We start from the raw sequence: 16,608 nt of genomic DNA, 5'->3' as shown, positions 1-16,608 counted from the left end.
TAAACATTTTGTTGATATTTTTGTTCAAACTATCATTTATTAAAAATAAAACGGTTTTTTTCGAGCAATATTTTTTGTCGTGTTTAATTTGACAAAATATTATATCTTAACTAAATTCTTTTTTCAAACCCAAATAATCATTTAGATTATAAACCAAAATTTCAAAATTAATTGCTCTATTTATTGAAATTTAATATTCGAGGATGGCGACGCATGGATTTTTCTATAGTTTTATATTATATAATTTTTTGGCGGAATCAGATTTATAATTTTGGCCACACAGGTGTTGGAAGAAGAAGGAGTGACAAATATTCTTTGCTTTCTGTGATCTGTGATATTTTCGGCCAGCTGACTGCAAATATTTGTAATCTGTAGTATTGTCTGACAGATGTTTGAGGTTATTATTTATATTATTTTTGTAGATTTTAATTCTATGTAATTTCTGAATTAATAAAGCAACTACTCGAGAATGTCGGAACGTAAAGTACTAAACGTAAGTTTTTATAGGATGTTTTGAAATAAAGCTCTTCTAATCAGTTTGCCTTTTACAGAAATACTATCCCCCAGATTTTGACCCCTCCAAAATACCTCGTATGAAATTACCAAAAAATCGGCAATATACTGTTCGTCTCATGGCACCGTTTAATATGAGATGTAAAACATGCGGGGAATACATTTACAAAGGCAAAAAATTTAATGCTAGGAAGGAGGATGTTGAAAATGAAGACTATTTAGGTATTCGAATATATCGGTTTTATATTAAGTGCACCAGATGTTTACAAGAGATATCCTTTAAAACTGATCCACGAAACACAGACTATGAAATTGAAGCAGGCGCCACAAGGAACTTTATGGCCTTAAAACTTGCGGAAGAGCAAGCTATTCGCGAAGAAGAGGAAGCAAAAGAAGAAGAAGCGAATAATCCTATGAAACTGTTGGAAAATAGGACGAAGCAATCTAAAAACGAAATCGAATTACTGGAGTCTTTAGAAGAATTGAAAGATTTAAACAAAAGGCAGCAAGTTGTCGACTATGACAGAATGTTATTGCCTTATGACACGACTCTTACTGAACGGGAACGAGAAGAGAAATTGCAGCAGTTAGATGAAGAATACTTAAAGTGAGTGTATTCATAATTCAAACTAATGTAATATCTCGGGGTGAACATTTGCAGTTTTTAGATTTTAGTAAGTAACTTGGTATGACAATTTTTGTGGGTGCCACAGTATATTTTTAGGTCTGTCAAATTTAGTAACACGCAAAAACGGAAGCTAGTGGTTGAAGAGGAAATCATAGAAGATGCAGACTCTAAAGAGCCTGATCCAAAATCTTCCAAATGCAATTTGATGAAAGAATTGGATAATTGTTCAGTCATTTCTAATAGTTGGTCAAAAGCAGGCTCGAAACCGGCGAGTAGTAAGAAAAACGCACTTTTCGGTATTGTCAAGATTAAAAGCGACGCTAAGAAGGAAAATGCACCCGACACCCATACTGATATAAAGAAAAACGACAATACTGATGTGGCAAACGGATTGTCATTGTTGGGTTCTTATTCTGATAGTGATAGTAATGACAGCAACTAAATACAAATGTAGATATTTTATTGAAATTTGAAAATACAAACTAAGAGGAGCTGCATTCGTATGTTCTGTTTGGGGGAAGGTTTATGGTTTGAACCTATTGCCGATCTTCATTTCTAACCTTTCCAGTTTAGCGTCCCACTTAAGATGTTACCAGTTGTTTCGCTTTCCTCTGAAAAAGTTAGAAAAAAAGCGACATTTTAAAACATTTATAAAAATGATTAGATAGAATGTAAACAACTCTTTTAGCTCAATCATTCAGGTTTATAGTATGTTTTGACCTATCATAGGAAAATATAATTATATAAAATATAAGGAGAACGTCAGCTGTCCAATGCAACTATTTTAAAAATGGCGTCAATAGTTAATTATATGTTATATTTTCATAATTATATAAAAGGACGTTGAAAAAATAAGAATAAAAATATAATTTTTGTAATTTCAATATTTAGCATTAAAGGTTAGAATGTTTTTAGCCTTAAAAATACACATCGCCACTTAAACATTTTCTCTTTACAAATTAATATTGCCGTGGCAAATGTTTACTACCAATTTAACGTGTGCGTGTAATACAATTACGTTTATGACGTCACGATTATTCAAAGGAAGAATATAAACAGACCCAGTTAGGTTAGTTATTTTATTACTTTTTCCCCACAAGCAAATCTTTTCCAGGTTTCGTGCGCCCTGGTTCGGTAACTGCAAAAATACCAGAGCTGACAACTTTTATACGTTTTAATTCGTTTAGCAATAGGGTTAATTACACGTGTTATTATTACTGTGAGTCATTGCGAGCTTCACCAAACTGGTCAAGTCTTCATAGGACTCGTTAGCCTGGTTCTGGAGGTACTCGTACCTCTTGGCGGTCAAATCCAAGATTTTGCTCAAGCTGTGCTTGGTTGCTGTGGTGTTTCCGAGTTGCACGGTTTGTGTAGAGTTAGATTTTACCAAGCTCTGCTCGTTAGTTCGCGAATTCAGATTTACCGTGGTTAGATAATTTAACCTAGTTTTGAGAAGGTCGACAGTTTGTAAGGACAGCCCTATTAGAGATCTTGAGTTGATTGGTTTATGGGAGTTTGAGCTATAAACGGTACAATTATTAGAGGTAGACAATGCGTGCGAACTTTCCAACGTCACGTGAGGATATTGAGATGGACCGTAAGGTGTTTGCTTCTCGATTTTATTTTTTAACAACTCTTGGTGAAACCCGCAACGATCGCTCGCGTGCGATGGCCGCTCGCGAATGAGTTGCGTTTGCTCGAAATATCTCATTTGATTTTCGTACCGTGTATTAATGTCGGCCAACTGATTAACGTGGGCTTTCGTACTTTGCAGTTCTTTTTCCATAGTTCCGATCGTCTCTTGCAGTTTGAACCGCTTCTCGTTGGTCAGCATCAGATTTTCCTCGAGGCTTTGCACTTCGGTTTCCAGCTTGCCAATTTGTTGCTCGCGCAAACTTATCTTCTCCTGCAGTTCCTTGATCAGGCGGTCTTTAAATTTGCCTTCTTTTGTCACCTAATAACCATCTCTTTAATTATTATACTAGATTTATGACAACAAAAACTGACAAAACGGTCCTAGCATTTAAAAGATGTCTAAAATCACAATCAACTTAATTAATCTTAATCACTCACATGATCGGTTTCACGTTTTTTTTACATTTATTCTTCGTACAAGGTGTACGGAGTGTAGGGATATTCCGATACTAGTAAATACGAGTAGGTACTCGATACTTTTGATCCGATACCAAGAAACAAAAGTACTTGGTATGAAATCGAATCAGCCTCACCATTTAAAATTAAAAAAAAAAAAAAAACGAACGCATCAGACAAACGTAATCTCTATCTGATCTGTGGTGACGCGTTGTCTCGCGCCAGCCAAGCCGACCTCGTCCGACTTCACTCGACCGAGCCCGAGCCAATCGCGAAAAAGACGTCCGCCCTTCATTTTTTTTCATTGTCAAACATACAAGAGATTGCTTACGAATAATTTTATTTATTTAATGATAGGCTTATTATTCCAATGTTATCATGGAGTTTTTTGTTTAAAGTACGTGCTTAACGTGAGGCAAACGTTTATAATAAAAATTTTCTTGTTAGTTTTGTTTTAATCATTGTCCTTCAACGTTCATTGTTAGTTTCCTTAAAATAAATTAAAATAATAAAGTCCTAAAAGTATCGATATGAGTAAGTATCGATACTTTAGGAGTATTTATTTGAGTAGTATCGAAAAAAGATTTGAGTACTATCGAAATGAGTCGGTATCGATACTTTAATAGTATCGGAACAACGGAACGGGGTGTAACAGTAAATGTTACAAATGGATGGAGCTGCGTTACGTAAAAAAAGATTTTATGATTCAATATACAGAGAGTCAAAAAACGCTCCACTACTTTTTAACTGTGAAAATCGCACGTCCTGGAAAGATGTAAAATGACAACGGTAATCAATTAATTTTTAAAGAATTGTTGTATAACGCTATAAATACTTTCAAAAAGTACTCAATTATTTTGTTTAGAATGTTAGAATTGAAGCAGAGGGATGAAAAAGGTAAAGGTCATTTCGCATCAAAATTACTATATATATATTTTTATCAAATTGTTGATGGGTAAAGGTTATTTTAGTGTATTTTAGTGTCATTTTACTGCTTACCTCTATTAAAACGGTACGTATTTCCTCCGAGTACTTCGTCAGACTCTGCCTCTCCATCAGCAATTCGTCCCTGGTAGCCTTGAGCACCACGGTCATGTTTTCGCGAAACCTCAGCAAGTTTTCCATGTCGCTCATTTGCTGACTCTGCTTTTCGATAACGCTCGCGTAATCTTCCAACTTTTGCTCGCTTTCCATCGATCTGAAAGTCACTGCGTAGAAAATACTGACCGCAGGTTGGTTCCTACTTTTTCATCAGCTCGTTCAATTTGTGCCGCCCTTCCTCCACCATCCGCTGTAATTCTTCGGTCGGGCAATTGTAGTTCTGCTCTTCGAGGGCCTCCTGTCTCACTTTTAATTGCCTAATCTCGGACCTCAAGTTTGCCACCTCCATCGACCTTAAATTGTTAAGTCTAACCATAGATTACGATAGATTTTGCAATTTTGCGTCATTCAACTGAAACGCTACGAGTGAAGTCGTTAAGTATGACGTGAAACTGTGCTATTTACTTTTCTTTCAGTTTGTTTTCGCTCTCTTCCAGAAGCATCTGATATTTGCCGATACATTCCTGCTGTTTATATAGTTCCTTTTCCGTTTCCGAAGGCTCGTGACTCCGGTGCTGAAATCCGCATGATTCTTGAGGCTAGACCCTCTACACCCCGCACCACCAAATCACATACTACAAGATTTTACAAAAATTGGACCTTAAAACCCTGCTGTAACAGCCTGCAGGGCTTCAATTTTTGGTGGCGCGTTAATTTTGATATTAGAATTCTTTTTTAAAAATTTGCTTACTTGTAACTGCTTCTTCTCCTCGAAACTGATAGCTCTTTCCTTCTCGAGATGCCGCACTTTATCCTCCAGTTCTCTTATCCGAAGGTCTTTCGCGATATCGTGTATGTAATTTTCCGCTTCCGCCGATTTTGCTTCCGCGAGGTCTGAAATTTTCGCCGCGGTAACATCGTCCGATCCAACGACCCGCTAGCACTCACTTTTACCCCACTCGATACTGTAGCTGACCTTGTCCATGTTTTCTTTAAACTCTAAGCCCATCCGGCTGACGTAGCTCTCAAAATCGGCACATTTTTCTAGCGCTTCGTCTCGTTCCATCGTCACCGTCGTTAAGCTTTCCTTAGTCTCTTTGAGTTCGTCGGTCAGCGATTCGATCGTTTTGCGCAGCTCGTCCTCGACGGTAGAAGTGTGGTCGGTGATACTCTCCAGCCTAAAGAGATGAACGTTATCATGTCAGTTTTAAAGCCAAGCATCCTTAGAGTCCCTCAAACCTTGATGCGCCGTATGAGGGATCTTCCCAGATGTTGGCTCTGTCGGCGCTACAAGCTCGAGGATTCAGTAATAGTCGGAGACAACATTGTAAATGTACAAGAGATATAGTTTACAGCTGAAAGTTAGCGCTCACCACCCAACCCGCACTCAAATTTTACATACAACTATTTGCTAGTATAATTGTATTTCTATAAAAAATAAAATAAAAAACATTATCGAGCATCGTAATTAGGGACAAAGGGGCAGTAAAAATTGTGAAAACATTCTTAGGGTGGAATCCACCAATAACCTTGTCTCGAATTGAGTCTTTTCCGCCGTCAATTTTTGCAACAGATTCTCTTGGTGTTTCAAGCTTTTGCTCATTTCTTCCTTATCCTTGGTCCATTGAGATTCTTTGTTTTTGAATTGTTCTTGAAGCAATCTGGAATGATTGCGTTACATTTGACCAACCCGTGATTGCAGACTTGCTTTTCTATACCAACCGAATTTTTTTTTGTAGCTCGGCATTCGAGTTATCTACATTTTTCTTCTCCCCCTCAAGTTCGGCGATTTTGGCCCGCATGTTTTTCAAATTTTGCGAGTGCGCATTACTTCTGGTCTTGAAATCCATGCTGGCTTTTCTCTCGCTTTCCAAATCCGCCTCCATTTTCTGCAATTAGACGTTACATCCAGTTGCTCACCAGTAATAGCAAGCCATTTTACTTTAATTTGTTCTTTGAGGGTTTGCGTAATGCCATTCAGCTCCGCCAATGACTTGTCGTAAGACGATTTTTTTTCGTCCATCTTTTTCTGTAGATCCTGGATGATGTAGTTCGATTCCTGTACGAGGCGTTCTTGTTCTTTGAGCTTGGCTTCTAGCTCGACGATCTTTGTGCCGGTATCTGGAGATTGTTTCTCGCTTAGTAACTTTTGCCAGTTTCCCACCAAGTCTGTTATTTTGGCCTGATGTTCCGTTATGACGGCGTCTAAAGACTGCTGCAGTTGGTGACCTTCGCTCTGCAACAAAAATAATGCATAATCTGGGAAGAAATCTGGATTTCTATTCACTTTTAGCGATTCGATTTTGTCCGACACATCCGCAACGTCTACTTCAGACTTGGTCACGCTTTCCAATAGCTCGACAATTAAAGCCCGCCGACTCAACAGATTTCTACAGATTTCCATCAAGGTAATCGGGATTTCTTCTATGGAATTCTTCATGGTGGTCACCATTTCGACTGACACCTCTTCTCCCGCTCCGTGCTAGAAAATTGTCCTTAAATATTTTAAAATCAATTACCCGAATCTTACTCCTTGGGCTTTGCCGTGGTCTTCAGTTGGAACCAGCTTAAACTCTTCCAGAACCACTTGTTTGCCGAGCTCTTCCAACCGCTTCTTGATCTTAGCCAGGCTTTGGTACAAGTCCAGCACCGGCTTTTGTTTCTCCAAAAGTTCCTTTTTCATTTGGACGTACCTTTTGTTCTTATTGATAAATTGTATCTCGAGGGTGTGTTTGTTTGCTACCGTGCTAATTCGACTGGCCGACACGGATGCCGTTCGTGAACTAGAATATCAAATTGGCTTGGGTATTATTGCATTACATGTTGTAGGAGGACAACAGCATTATTTTCGACTATCTGTAATTTTATTATTTTGAATTTGTTTTTTATTGAGAGTATGGGAATATTCTTCAAACCTCGATGATTTTATGAACTGATTTTAGAAACTGTAAGCTATACAGATTTGTTTAAATCAACCGACCGTAAGAAATATGATTTTTAAAATTTTTAAGGATATCTTGAGATATAGGTAGGTACTTACGAAAAATGTGATTAAAGAACTAAATTTAATTTATCCAAATCTGTATATACCACCGTTTCCAAAATCACCATATCGGCCCTTATCTTAAATGCATTGAGTCTAGAGAGATAATATCTCGTTCCATATTTAGGCTCTGGAGCTTTATCAGCGTTGATCCCTACATTTCGAAAGAACATTTTGGAAAGTATCTTTTACGCATTTTGGAGAACTGTTGCAATTTAACCGACCTATTGGACTTCACGTTTTTCAGCTGCGAGGCAACGTTAATCGGTCCTGAGGATTTAACTGGCAACGGGATACTGGACCATAGTGTCGGTCTATAGATCGGTGATTTCGTCTGAGAAAGGTCTTTTCTACCGGACAAAGGTCTTCTAGGGGTTGCAGAACGCTTGAAACCGAAAGCATCACTAGATGACACGTTGCTGCGCGCGCTTTTGCGGGAACTCTTGGTGGCAGTTTCCGCGTTCCCTTGGGGAAAGTCGACATCAATTTTCTCGACTTGGATGGTATCCTGTCGGAAAATATTGTCGATGTTATAAAATTTTACCATGTTGTCCTGGGTTTTGTAATATTTTTTGGGCATTTTGTGATATTCTGTTTATTTTCGCCAACTGAGGACCAACGTTCGGCTAAAAATGCGTCATCCAAAAAAAGAAAAAAGGGGGATGGGCTGTTAAGTTAAAAAGAAAGAATGGGTCGTGCGAAAATCCTTATCTCGTAGCAATGAATTTTTTCTACTCCCATCTGTAAAATACCTAGGACTTTTCCAAAAAAAATAATCATTAACAACCAAATTACATCATTAATTTTTTAAGCGAGGTACTTAAACTGTTTTTACGAAGATTATCTAGTTAAGAACTGGCAATACTGCACTGCAACGCAAAATAGTAATAGTAGTTAATAAAATGCCTATAATTTATTTGGATTTCCTGTAAATTACACTGAAGGTACTGATTTCATATTTTGATATTAATTAGCAAACCAATTTCAACTAAATTTTGTACAAAACGGTTTAATTAGCGTAATACGAGATGCTCTGGGTGCCGCGTCATTAAATTTATTAAAACAACGCGTTGCCATATTTTCAGCAGGGTTCTAGAATAGAATATATCTCGATTTATTTAAATCAATAGATTTTTATTAAACAACTGTCTTATCTTCAATCCAAACAATGCGGGTCGTCAAAAAAACCTTTGAAAATGAGAATTAAACTAACCAATAGTGGTTCGAGGGTTGATAAGAACTTGAGAACGTTTGTTGTGGGCAATTTCACAAGATAAATTGGATCTGTTAGTTACTTCCGGACTTACCATATTGTCTATTCCGCTTGTCGAATAAAAGTCGTCATCTAGATGAATATCCCCTGGAAGGATGTTGTTGTTAATAATGCTCGAAATTTAAACGGCACATTTTGAAAATTTGTTTGTTTCTTTTGGACGTTTCGTCCATTTTACGTCAAACATTTGTGTGCGAAACCAATCTTACCGGTATTTCCTAAAGTCCCCTCCGGTTGAAGCGAACTCATCACTTGTTTAGCTGAGTCTGTCGTTCTTGTACATTATCCAAACAGAGCAGGCCCCACAAACGAAATTTGTACACAATGAACAAAATGATCGACAAAATGTTACAACGCAAACAGTTGATTTAGCAAATACGTCATTAGGAGTGACATCTGATGTTTTGATTAATGTTCGAGATGGGGCTGTTTACGATGTTACATCGAAAATTATTTCCCTTGCTAGTTCGTATATCGGAAATCCAAAGAGGGTACATTTTGTTCATAGTATGTGGCAAAAATTTGTTGCAAGGTATCTTTTTGTATGTTTTTTTAACACCAACATCTTTGGAAAAAAAATTTTTTTGTATACGTGTTATTTTGACTAGGTACTGTGTTTTCCAAAGAATGGTGTTTAAAACCAAAATATTTTTTTAGTACTATTTCAAAAAATTAAAAAGCGGCTCAAAATTATTCGACTCTTTCGTATATAATCCTGTTTTCTGAAAAAAATTGCGCACCCCTTCATTCAATCGTCACTCTCTTATAGACCTCGTCGGTAATCCAGAACATAGAATACAAATTCAATTTAACTCGGGAAAGTTACATAATCCAATTTGAAATTTTTAATGGGATTTAAAGTGTCGAATGTTCTGCAAAGACTTTCAGATCAGGTACCAAATTTATAATCGGTCCGGATAGTTTCTAAGCTTTAGATTTATCCGTCCTCGCTTAAAATCTAAATTAACACTTCAGGGTCGCGACGTGGGTTGTTTTTGAAAGTAAATGAAGCCGTTGAAGAGGCAATTTCTTCTAACACTAACTAACTCGAATTTTGATCGTTTTAGTGATATAATTGAAATGAAAAAAAATTGTAATTAGCCTTCTCTAGAAGTTCTGTCTAAAAAGGTGCTTTGTAAACAAAAATTTTTTCCATTACAGAAAAGTTGCAGCATGGTCACCATATTGGATTTTTGCAGTGCTGAATAGTCCGTAATATTACCTTTATATTGATGTATCATAAGTTGTATTTGTGTTCCTTCAAATTCAAAATATTGAACAAAACTTTTATACCATAGTAATGAACTTTCAAATCTGTCGATGACATTTTAATATCTACTAGATTACTGTGTCGTTAAAAATGGACTTTACCAATAAAGAAAAATGATATATGGTAAAACTTTATTATAAAAAGGATAGAAGCGGTGTCAAGATATCGGAAATATATTTAAACATCTATCTTGAAACACGACAACCTCATCGAACTTTGTTTAAATTGTTGGATAGAAATCTCGCTGAGTTTGCTTCATTTGAAAAACTAAGACAAAAATATGGAGACAGACTGGGTGAAGAAAATAAAGAAAATTTAGTTAATGAGACACGGATTAACGGAAAATTCTTTTTTTCCTTTCAAGAAAAGTTTGCATTTTGGAGATAAATATGAAACTGAGAAAATCCACACGCCATGTAGGTGCTCCTTCTGATACGAGTTCTTCAAGAGACCCAAAAACAGGTATTTATAAAAACAAAATTTTGGGTCCTCATTTTTTTAACGGCACTTTAAATGGAGAATCGTATTATCAATTTTTGATGTCAATGCTTGAAGACTATTTGGATGATTTACCCTTGATCCGCTACAACAGCATATGGTTGCAGCAAGATGGCATCCTGCCTTATAATACAATACAGGTATCTGATTATATTTCGACAAGGTTTGGCGACAGATGGGCTACACTTAAAAATAGAATTTACGTGCGGGGCGAATACCAAAATATCGAAGAGTTCCAAATCAACATCATTAGAGAGTTTGGGAGATTACGTGGGTGCGAAATACATCGCGCAGTGCTTAACATGCAGAGAAGAGTAGAACTGTGGTTGCAGAATCACGGATATTTTAAGCATGTTTTGTAATTAATTTATTATCTTTACGTATAGCCATTATTATTGTTAGATTTTTTCTTTAATATCCTGAAGTTTCTCATTAATTCTACATTCATAATTTTTGCCATATCTCAAGTTTCTTTATTGGTAAAGTCCATTTGTAACGACAGATTTGAAAATTCACAGCTTACTATGTTTTAAAAGTTTTCGCTCAATATTTCGAATTTAAGGGAACACAAATACATCAATGAAAAGGTAAATGGGAATATTTTTGCAGTTTTAAAATAAAAACATAAAAAAATAAAAACAGACACCGGAAGTTTCAGATGTCGAAAATAACTTTCGCACCATTTTAATATATTAAATCAGATTAATAATTATGATGAAACCCTATTGTGTTCTGCTAGATATTTGCCAACCATTTTGAATTAAAATAAATGTTAAAAAATACTGTTTTGAGTAGGTGGAATGTTACCATATTTTTAACGGGAATTAAAAAGAATACAAGTCAACCGGCCCTGTAACGCACAGGCAAACTATATTTCAGTCTAATAGAAAATTTCGCTGAACGAACGAAAAAGCGTCACCGTTACATTTTTATTAAAAGTGGAGCTACAGTTTAACGAGGTTTTGATAAACTGTTTTACATACGACGCTCTAGAACGCAAAAAAAATGCCGCCACTATTTTTTAAAAATTGCATTGTAGCTTTTAATAAACTCGTATTTGAAACCTTATCTTCTAAAAATAAATGTCCCAAAAATTGATAGAAATAGGTTGCGAAATTTCATTCTTATTTCAAAATGCGTTATCGTGCTGAAAATGATAAGATTTGGATGCAGAATATGAGTGTTTATATACTCAATCGAACTGATCCTAACTGGAATACCAATCGACCACAATGAAATGGAAAGGATTGCTAAATTGTTTTGTATACATTGTGAAGATAATTTGTACAGAACCCCAAAGATTGATTTACATTTGTTGAAACGCTAATATAGTTAATAAAGTAAGTATTTGTTTTATTTTGAGGTGTAGTAAATAATTGGTTTAAAAAGTGCAAAAAGAAACATCTACTAATTTTTGGTTTGTTTTTATCTTATTAAAAATATACAAATACAACAAATATAGAGATGTAAATTTATTTAATATCTTGCCAATCATTTTATAGGATGATTCTTTAGAAATTCATATCATATCATGAAAATTAGGGGGAGAAGTTGTTTTTATTAAATATCTCAAGTAGAAAAAAAATGTAGAAATAGCATTGGGTTTTTGCATCACTGTCATGTTAACACAATAACAAAAATAATATAAAAAGTCGAACTGTAAATCGCAATATTCTGATCTGATCCATTAACTTTGAGTTTGTATAAATCTAGGAAATTTTTATGGTGGCTTGTAACTGTATAATATAGATCTTGGTTCACTTTATCTGACTTGAATATGTTTTTGTAAAGAAAATTATACCGAGATTTTCATATTAGGCCGGAAGCTCTGGACCTTTTTAGAAAATGATAAGCAACAAGCTAATTCTTTGGAAATGGTTTCATTTCATCAACACGCCCAACCTTTTCCTTTACGAAAAGGTAGCTAACTATACACGCAGGTATAAAATCATGTCAATTTAGTTACCATACCAAAATTATAACCAACAGTTTAGTTTTTAGCTAAATCTATAGATATTGAAATATATAATTTGAAATTAAATTTGGTCTACAAACAAATAGGTTTGGTATAGAGTGACCACCCCCTCAAAGTTGTATCAATTATTTATTTATAAAAAGTGATGAGCAACATGCTAAATTTTTTACTGTAGTTTACTAATCATTTTTATAAACAAATGATCACATTGTCCTACAAATAAACAGGTAGGATTTTTCCGTCCTACACTTTAAAGTTGTACAAAACTATTTTTAAAAACCATCCGCAACCACCTAGATTTTTGTGAGTGGATTCGTTTGAATAAGACGCCCAGCTATTTTGTCGCGAAAAGTTGCAAAACAGGTAGCTGAAAGAATGAGCAGGTATCAAATCATGTCAAATTGATTATTATGTAAAAGTGATCAGCAACAGCTTATTTTTTAACTAAATTTTGAGATAATCAGATAAATAATCTAAAACAACATTTGTCCTACAATTAAAATGGTAGGTTTTTTCAGTCCTACACTGGAAAATTTCGAAAATTGCCCCTAACTTAAACGTGGTTACATGTCCATACGTGTATATTCGAATATACGTGTATATGTATACATACACATACTTAAATCAAATCGGCGCATCAACGCGCATGCGCGTAACATCGCAACGTCGTATGCAGCACATGCATACAACACACATTGTGCATTAAAAAGTTTTGTTAACGTGACTTGTCAACACGTGTTAATTAATTTTCTTTTATAACATTTAATTGTGAAAGTGATCATGGAGTAATATTGTAATTGTAATTTACTCCGTGATAAACCTAATTTTCGTGAAAAAAGAGAGAAGATAAAATTCTGTAAATATTTAATGCTAACTACAAAACTAATCTACACCATTTAAAAAATAAAAATTATCAATTTTATTTACCGTTCCCACTTACTTATTACTTGTATTATAATGAATGGGTGTACCGCATTATTTGTTATCGATTAAAGTCAACAGAAAAAATTTTTGATTTATTTCACCCATATAATCACCCACTTACTTTTTCAAAAGTTTATCCATCTAATACTGTCATGAGTTAAAAACAAGTAAGAAAAAAATCGGCGTGAAAAAAAAATGAATAAAAATTAAATATTGATTTCTTAAATTATAAATAATAATGAAACAACTTAATTAACCCCATTTGTATAAAATAGCATCATAGATAATGGCTGTAGGAATATTTTAACAACAAAAATAAAAGTTAATCGCTCAACTAAATTTATAGGTTAGACCGTAATTTAGAGGTTAAGCAGGAATAACGTTCTAGAGCCAAACTTGCAACATATTTTTTGTCGGACTAGCGAAATATACCTATTTTTATGTAGGACATTAATTGATTTAGATAGAAAATGCCATTTAATTTTAATGTCCTACAGTTGCTGATGAATAACGTATTATCGTGAGGTCAACAACTTTAAAGTGTAGGACTGAAAAATCCTACGAGTTTATTTGTAGGAAAATGGGATCATTTGTTTATAAAAATTATTAACAAGCTACAGTAAAAAATTTAGCATGTTGCTCATCACTTTTTATAAATAAATAATTGATACAACTTTGAGGGGGTGGCCACCCTATACCAAACCTATTTGTTTGTAGGCCAAATTTAATTTAAAATTATATATTTCAATATCTATAGATTTAGCTTAAAACTAAACTGTTGCTGATCATTTTGGTATGGTAACTAAATTGACATGATTTTATACCTGCGTGTATAGGTAGCTACCTGATACGATTTTCGTAGAGGAAAAGGTTGGGCGTCTTGATGAAATGAAACGATTTCCAAAGAATTAGCTTGTTGCTTATCATTTTAAAAAAAGGTCCAGGGCTCCCGGATTATATATATTTAAGAAAGACTTAACATTCATATTTTTTGGTATTTAGAGCAAAAATTTCTCAATTTCGTACCCTAGTGCGATGTACAATACTCGTTTCTAAAGTACAAGTTTCGTTTTGGTTTCCCTGTCTTTTTTTTCCGTAAATTTTCATCTCGAATTAATTGCGCGTCTTGGCAAACTATTTTATTCAGTTTTGGACTGGGTGCGCAAACAAAGACTGCGATTAAATTTTCTTTAACGTCGGGAACAACGAAGTAGGGATTTCGGAACGACATTCTTTGGCGGGAAACTATTTGCCAATCCGCCCGGAGTAGTTAGAATTCGCCGAAATCATTATTTTAAAGTTTATTGGTTACTAACTGGCGGTGAACCGCATCTGCGGATTCCAGAGAACTCGCGAAACCACACTCCGATTTTTAATTAAGAAACTTTTTTCAACAGGTCCGCCGGATGACTGCACAAAAGTCTATTGCTTTCATAGGTTAGATTGACGTTGGCGGCAATTGTCGCTTGTTAAATGAAATCGAAAAATCGAAATCGTTTTGGTTTTATGTGGGAACAAAACAACAAAATTGGTCAACATTTTTTCATTTCTTTTGATGGCAGAATCGGTAGTACCATTTGAGAATCACCCGTGTGGTGATGTAATGCGTTTTGTACAGTTGAGGTATAATAGTAATAGCAGTTGCGTGACTACCAAGTTTTGATTAAAAACAGACATCTTTACTTTGCGATTAAAACTACTGAGAGAGTCAGAGAATAAATCAATATGCTCGTTATTTGTGAGTAAAATATTTGTCAGCTTGCACATTCGATTCATAGGCGAGTTAATGCCATAGTTGGTCCTATGAAAATCAATATTAAAAAGAGCCTTATTTCTTGCATTAATAGGAGAAATATGAAAACCAACAGATGCCAGAAGATCTGGTGAATCCATCAAATTATTAAGGATTTTGTATAATGTGGCGATGTCAAAAAATATGCGCCTACTCTCCAAAGATGTCGGATTCAAAAGCTTCATAATCTCTTCGTAGTTTATATCCTCAAATGACATTCCCAACTTAAACCCTATCCCTCTAAGGATCTTACGCTGCACACGCTCTATCCTTTCCTTGTGAATTGCTTAGTATGGTTGCCAGACACAGCTAGCATACTCTAAAATTGAACGCACAAGCGCATAGTACAGCTCCCTATACGTAAAAATGTCCTCAAAACTCCAAGATTTTTAACTAGATTCTGTCTCGCGAGCGATCCAGAGTTCAAACGATAGGTGAAAGTTACTGGATTTTTGGATCTGCCAAAGCTTACAATTTTGCACTTGTTTGTATTAAGAGTTAAATTGTTCTGTCTGCACCACAAAGAAAACCCTATCAAGATCCTCCTGTAATCGATGACAGTCAAGAGGTAATGCTATAACCTTAAAAAGCTTTGGATCATCCGCAAGAAATTGGCAAAAGCGAAAAATATTTTTTAGGTCATTAATGAAGACATTAAAAAGGAATGTGGAAAGATGTCCCCCTTGTGGTACACCCGACGTCACAAGAGTCTCTAACGAAATTTAATTTTTAACTTTAACTGATTGCTTACGGTTAGTGATATTACTGCGAAACCAATTTAGAAGGTCTCCAAAGATTCCCATCCCTGAGAGCTTCCTTACCAGAATGCCATGGTCAACCCTGTCGAAGGCCTTGGAGAAGTCAGTATATATACTTGGAAATAACGAAAAGCAACCTCGCCCATATGAAGTGTCATGTACCAATAGAATAAATTATCATTTATTAATAACACGGTTTTAAAATAAACTTTAAATATATGGAAATCTGAGTTCGCCTATAACGAATCGAGAGTAGCACCCATGACTGAAGACGGTTAATTTTGAACATATTCGCAAAAATTCGTCGATGAACTCTTTTTTATCATATAAGATAGTGGATGTATTGAAAGTGTAACAACAAAGAATAATAATAATTATAATGCATAATAAGATTTAATCAAGAGGGCAATCGCAAAATTAAATATTGTCATAAAAATCAAACATAAAAATTTTAAATTAAAATAAACGTTTAAAAGAATTGAAACAAATGGGGTATGATTTAAATTTCAAGATACAGAACTACAATTTATAAAATAAGAAGCTTTTTTCAATTTAATTGGTTTTAATATTTATCCTTTTTATAATGCAATGCAAAAAGCCACTTGTGAAGGAAAATTCTTAACTTCTTGGTGATTAACAATTTTTCGCGTAATACGAGTATGCAGTTTCCAATTTTTCACACCAGTTTTCTTCAATTTTGTTATTGGCTTCTATTGTTGAAAGCGAGCCGTACGTTCAGAACGTTTTCATTCACGTCGAAGCATTCCAACGGTTTCCGCCACAGCGTTTCGGAGACGGAGAA

The 16,608-nt window shown here is 35.0% G+C and overlaps 2 protein-coding genes across 3 annotated transcripts; one reads left to right on the top strand and one right to left on the bottom strand.

Annotated features, from left to right (window-relative positions):
- Positions 1-357: 357 nt before the first annotated feature.
- On the top strand, positions 358-1,600 carry LOC132705342 (splicing factor YJU2). Its single transcript, XM_060675879.1, has 3 exons — positions 358-493; positions 552-1,120; positions 1,238-1,600. Exons 1-3 carry the CDS (start codon positions 470-472, stop codon positions 1,581-1,583), a joined length of 939 nt encoding a protein of 312 aa, XP_060531862.1. The 5' UTR covers positions 358-469; the 3' UTR covers positions 1,584-1,600.
- Positions 1,601-1,629: 29 nt separating this feature from the next.
- LOC132705341 (myosin heavy chain, clone 203-like) lies at positions 1,630-8,962 on the bottom strand. 2 transcript variants are annotated; one of them, XM_060675877.1, is made up of 15 exons: positions 8,799-8,962; positions 8,624-8,676; positions 7,541-7,824; positions 6,804-7,056; positions 6,561-6,755; positions 6,216-6,509; positions 5,996-6,162; positions 5,803-5,934; positions 5,222-5,451; positions 5,025-5,167; positions 4,739-4,848; positions 4,477-4,641; positions 4,232-4,430; positions 2,866-3,095; positions 1,630-1,752 (listed from the first exon to the last, which is right to left on the bottom strand). In XM_060675877.1, exons 1-15 carry the CDS (start codon positions 8,836-8,838, stop codon positions 1,731-1,733), a joined length of 2,517 nt encoding a protein of 838 aa, XP_060531860.1. In that variant the 5' UTR covers positions 8,839-8,962; the 3' UTR covers positions 1,630-1,730. The 2 variants fall into 2 exon arrangements, with proteins under 2 accessions (XP_060531860.1, XP_060531861.1); XM_060675878.1 differs by having other exon boundaries at positions 4,477-4,626.
- Between the last annotated feature and the right edge of the window lie 7,646 nt (positions 8,963-16,608).

This window comes from Cylas formicarius, unplaced genomic scaffold (genome assembly GCF_029955315.1).
Source record: "Cylas formicarius isolate icCylForm1 unplaced genomic scaffold, icCylForm1.1 PGA_scaffold_7__23_contigs__length_41026272, whole genome shotgun sequence".
Classification (NCBI taxonomy): domain Eukaryota; kingdom Metazoa; phylum Arthropoda; class Insecta; order Coleoptera; family Brentidae; genus Cylas; species Cylas formicarius.
Note: the sequence above shows the minus strand (reverse complement) of the source record. Positions and strands in the feature narration are given on the sequence as shown.

Bases quoted from the DNA above. Each gene is read 5' to 3' on its own strand.
- LOC132705341 (XM_060675877.1), bottom strand. From the start codon at position 8,838: ATGAGTTCGCTTCAACCGGAGGGGACTTTAGGAAATACCG. The intron at 6,163-6,215 runs GTAAAATGGCTT...GTCTAATTGCAG, and splicing joins CCCTCAAAGAACAAATTAAA to AAAATGGAGGCGGATTTGGA. The intron at 4,849-5,024 runs GTAAGCAAATTT...TGCGGATTTCAG, and splicing joins AGGAGAAGAAGCAGTTACAA to CACCGGAGTCACGAGCCTTC.
- LOC132705342 (XM_060675879.1), top strand. From the start codon at position 470: ATGTCGGAACGTAAAGTACTAAAC. The intron at 494-551 runs GTAAGTTTTTAT...TGCCTTTTACAG, and splicing joins CGGAACGTAAAGTACTAAAC to AAATACTATCCCCCAGATTT. The intron at 1,121-1,237 runs GTGAGTGTATTC...GTATATTTTTAG, and splicing joins TTAGATGAAGAATACTTAAA to GTCTGTCAAATTTAGTAACA.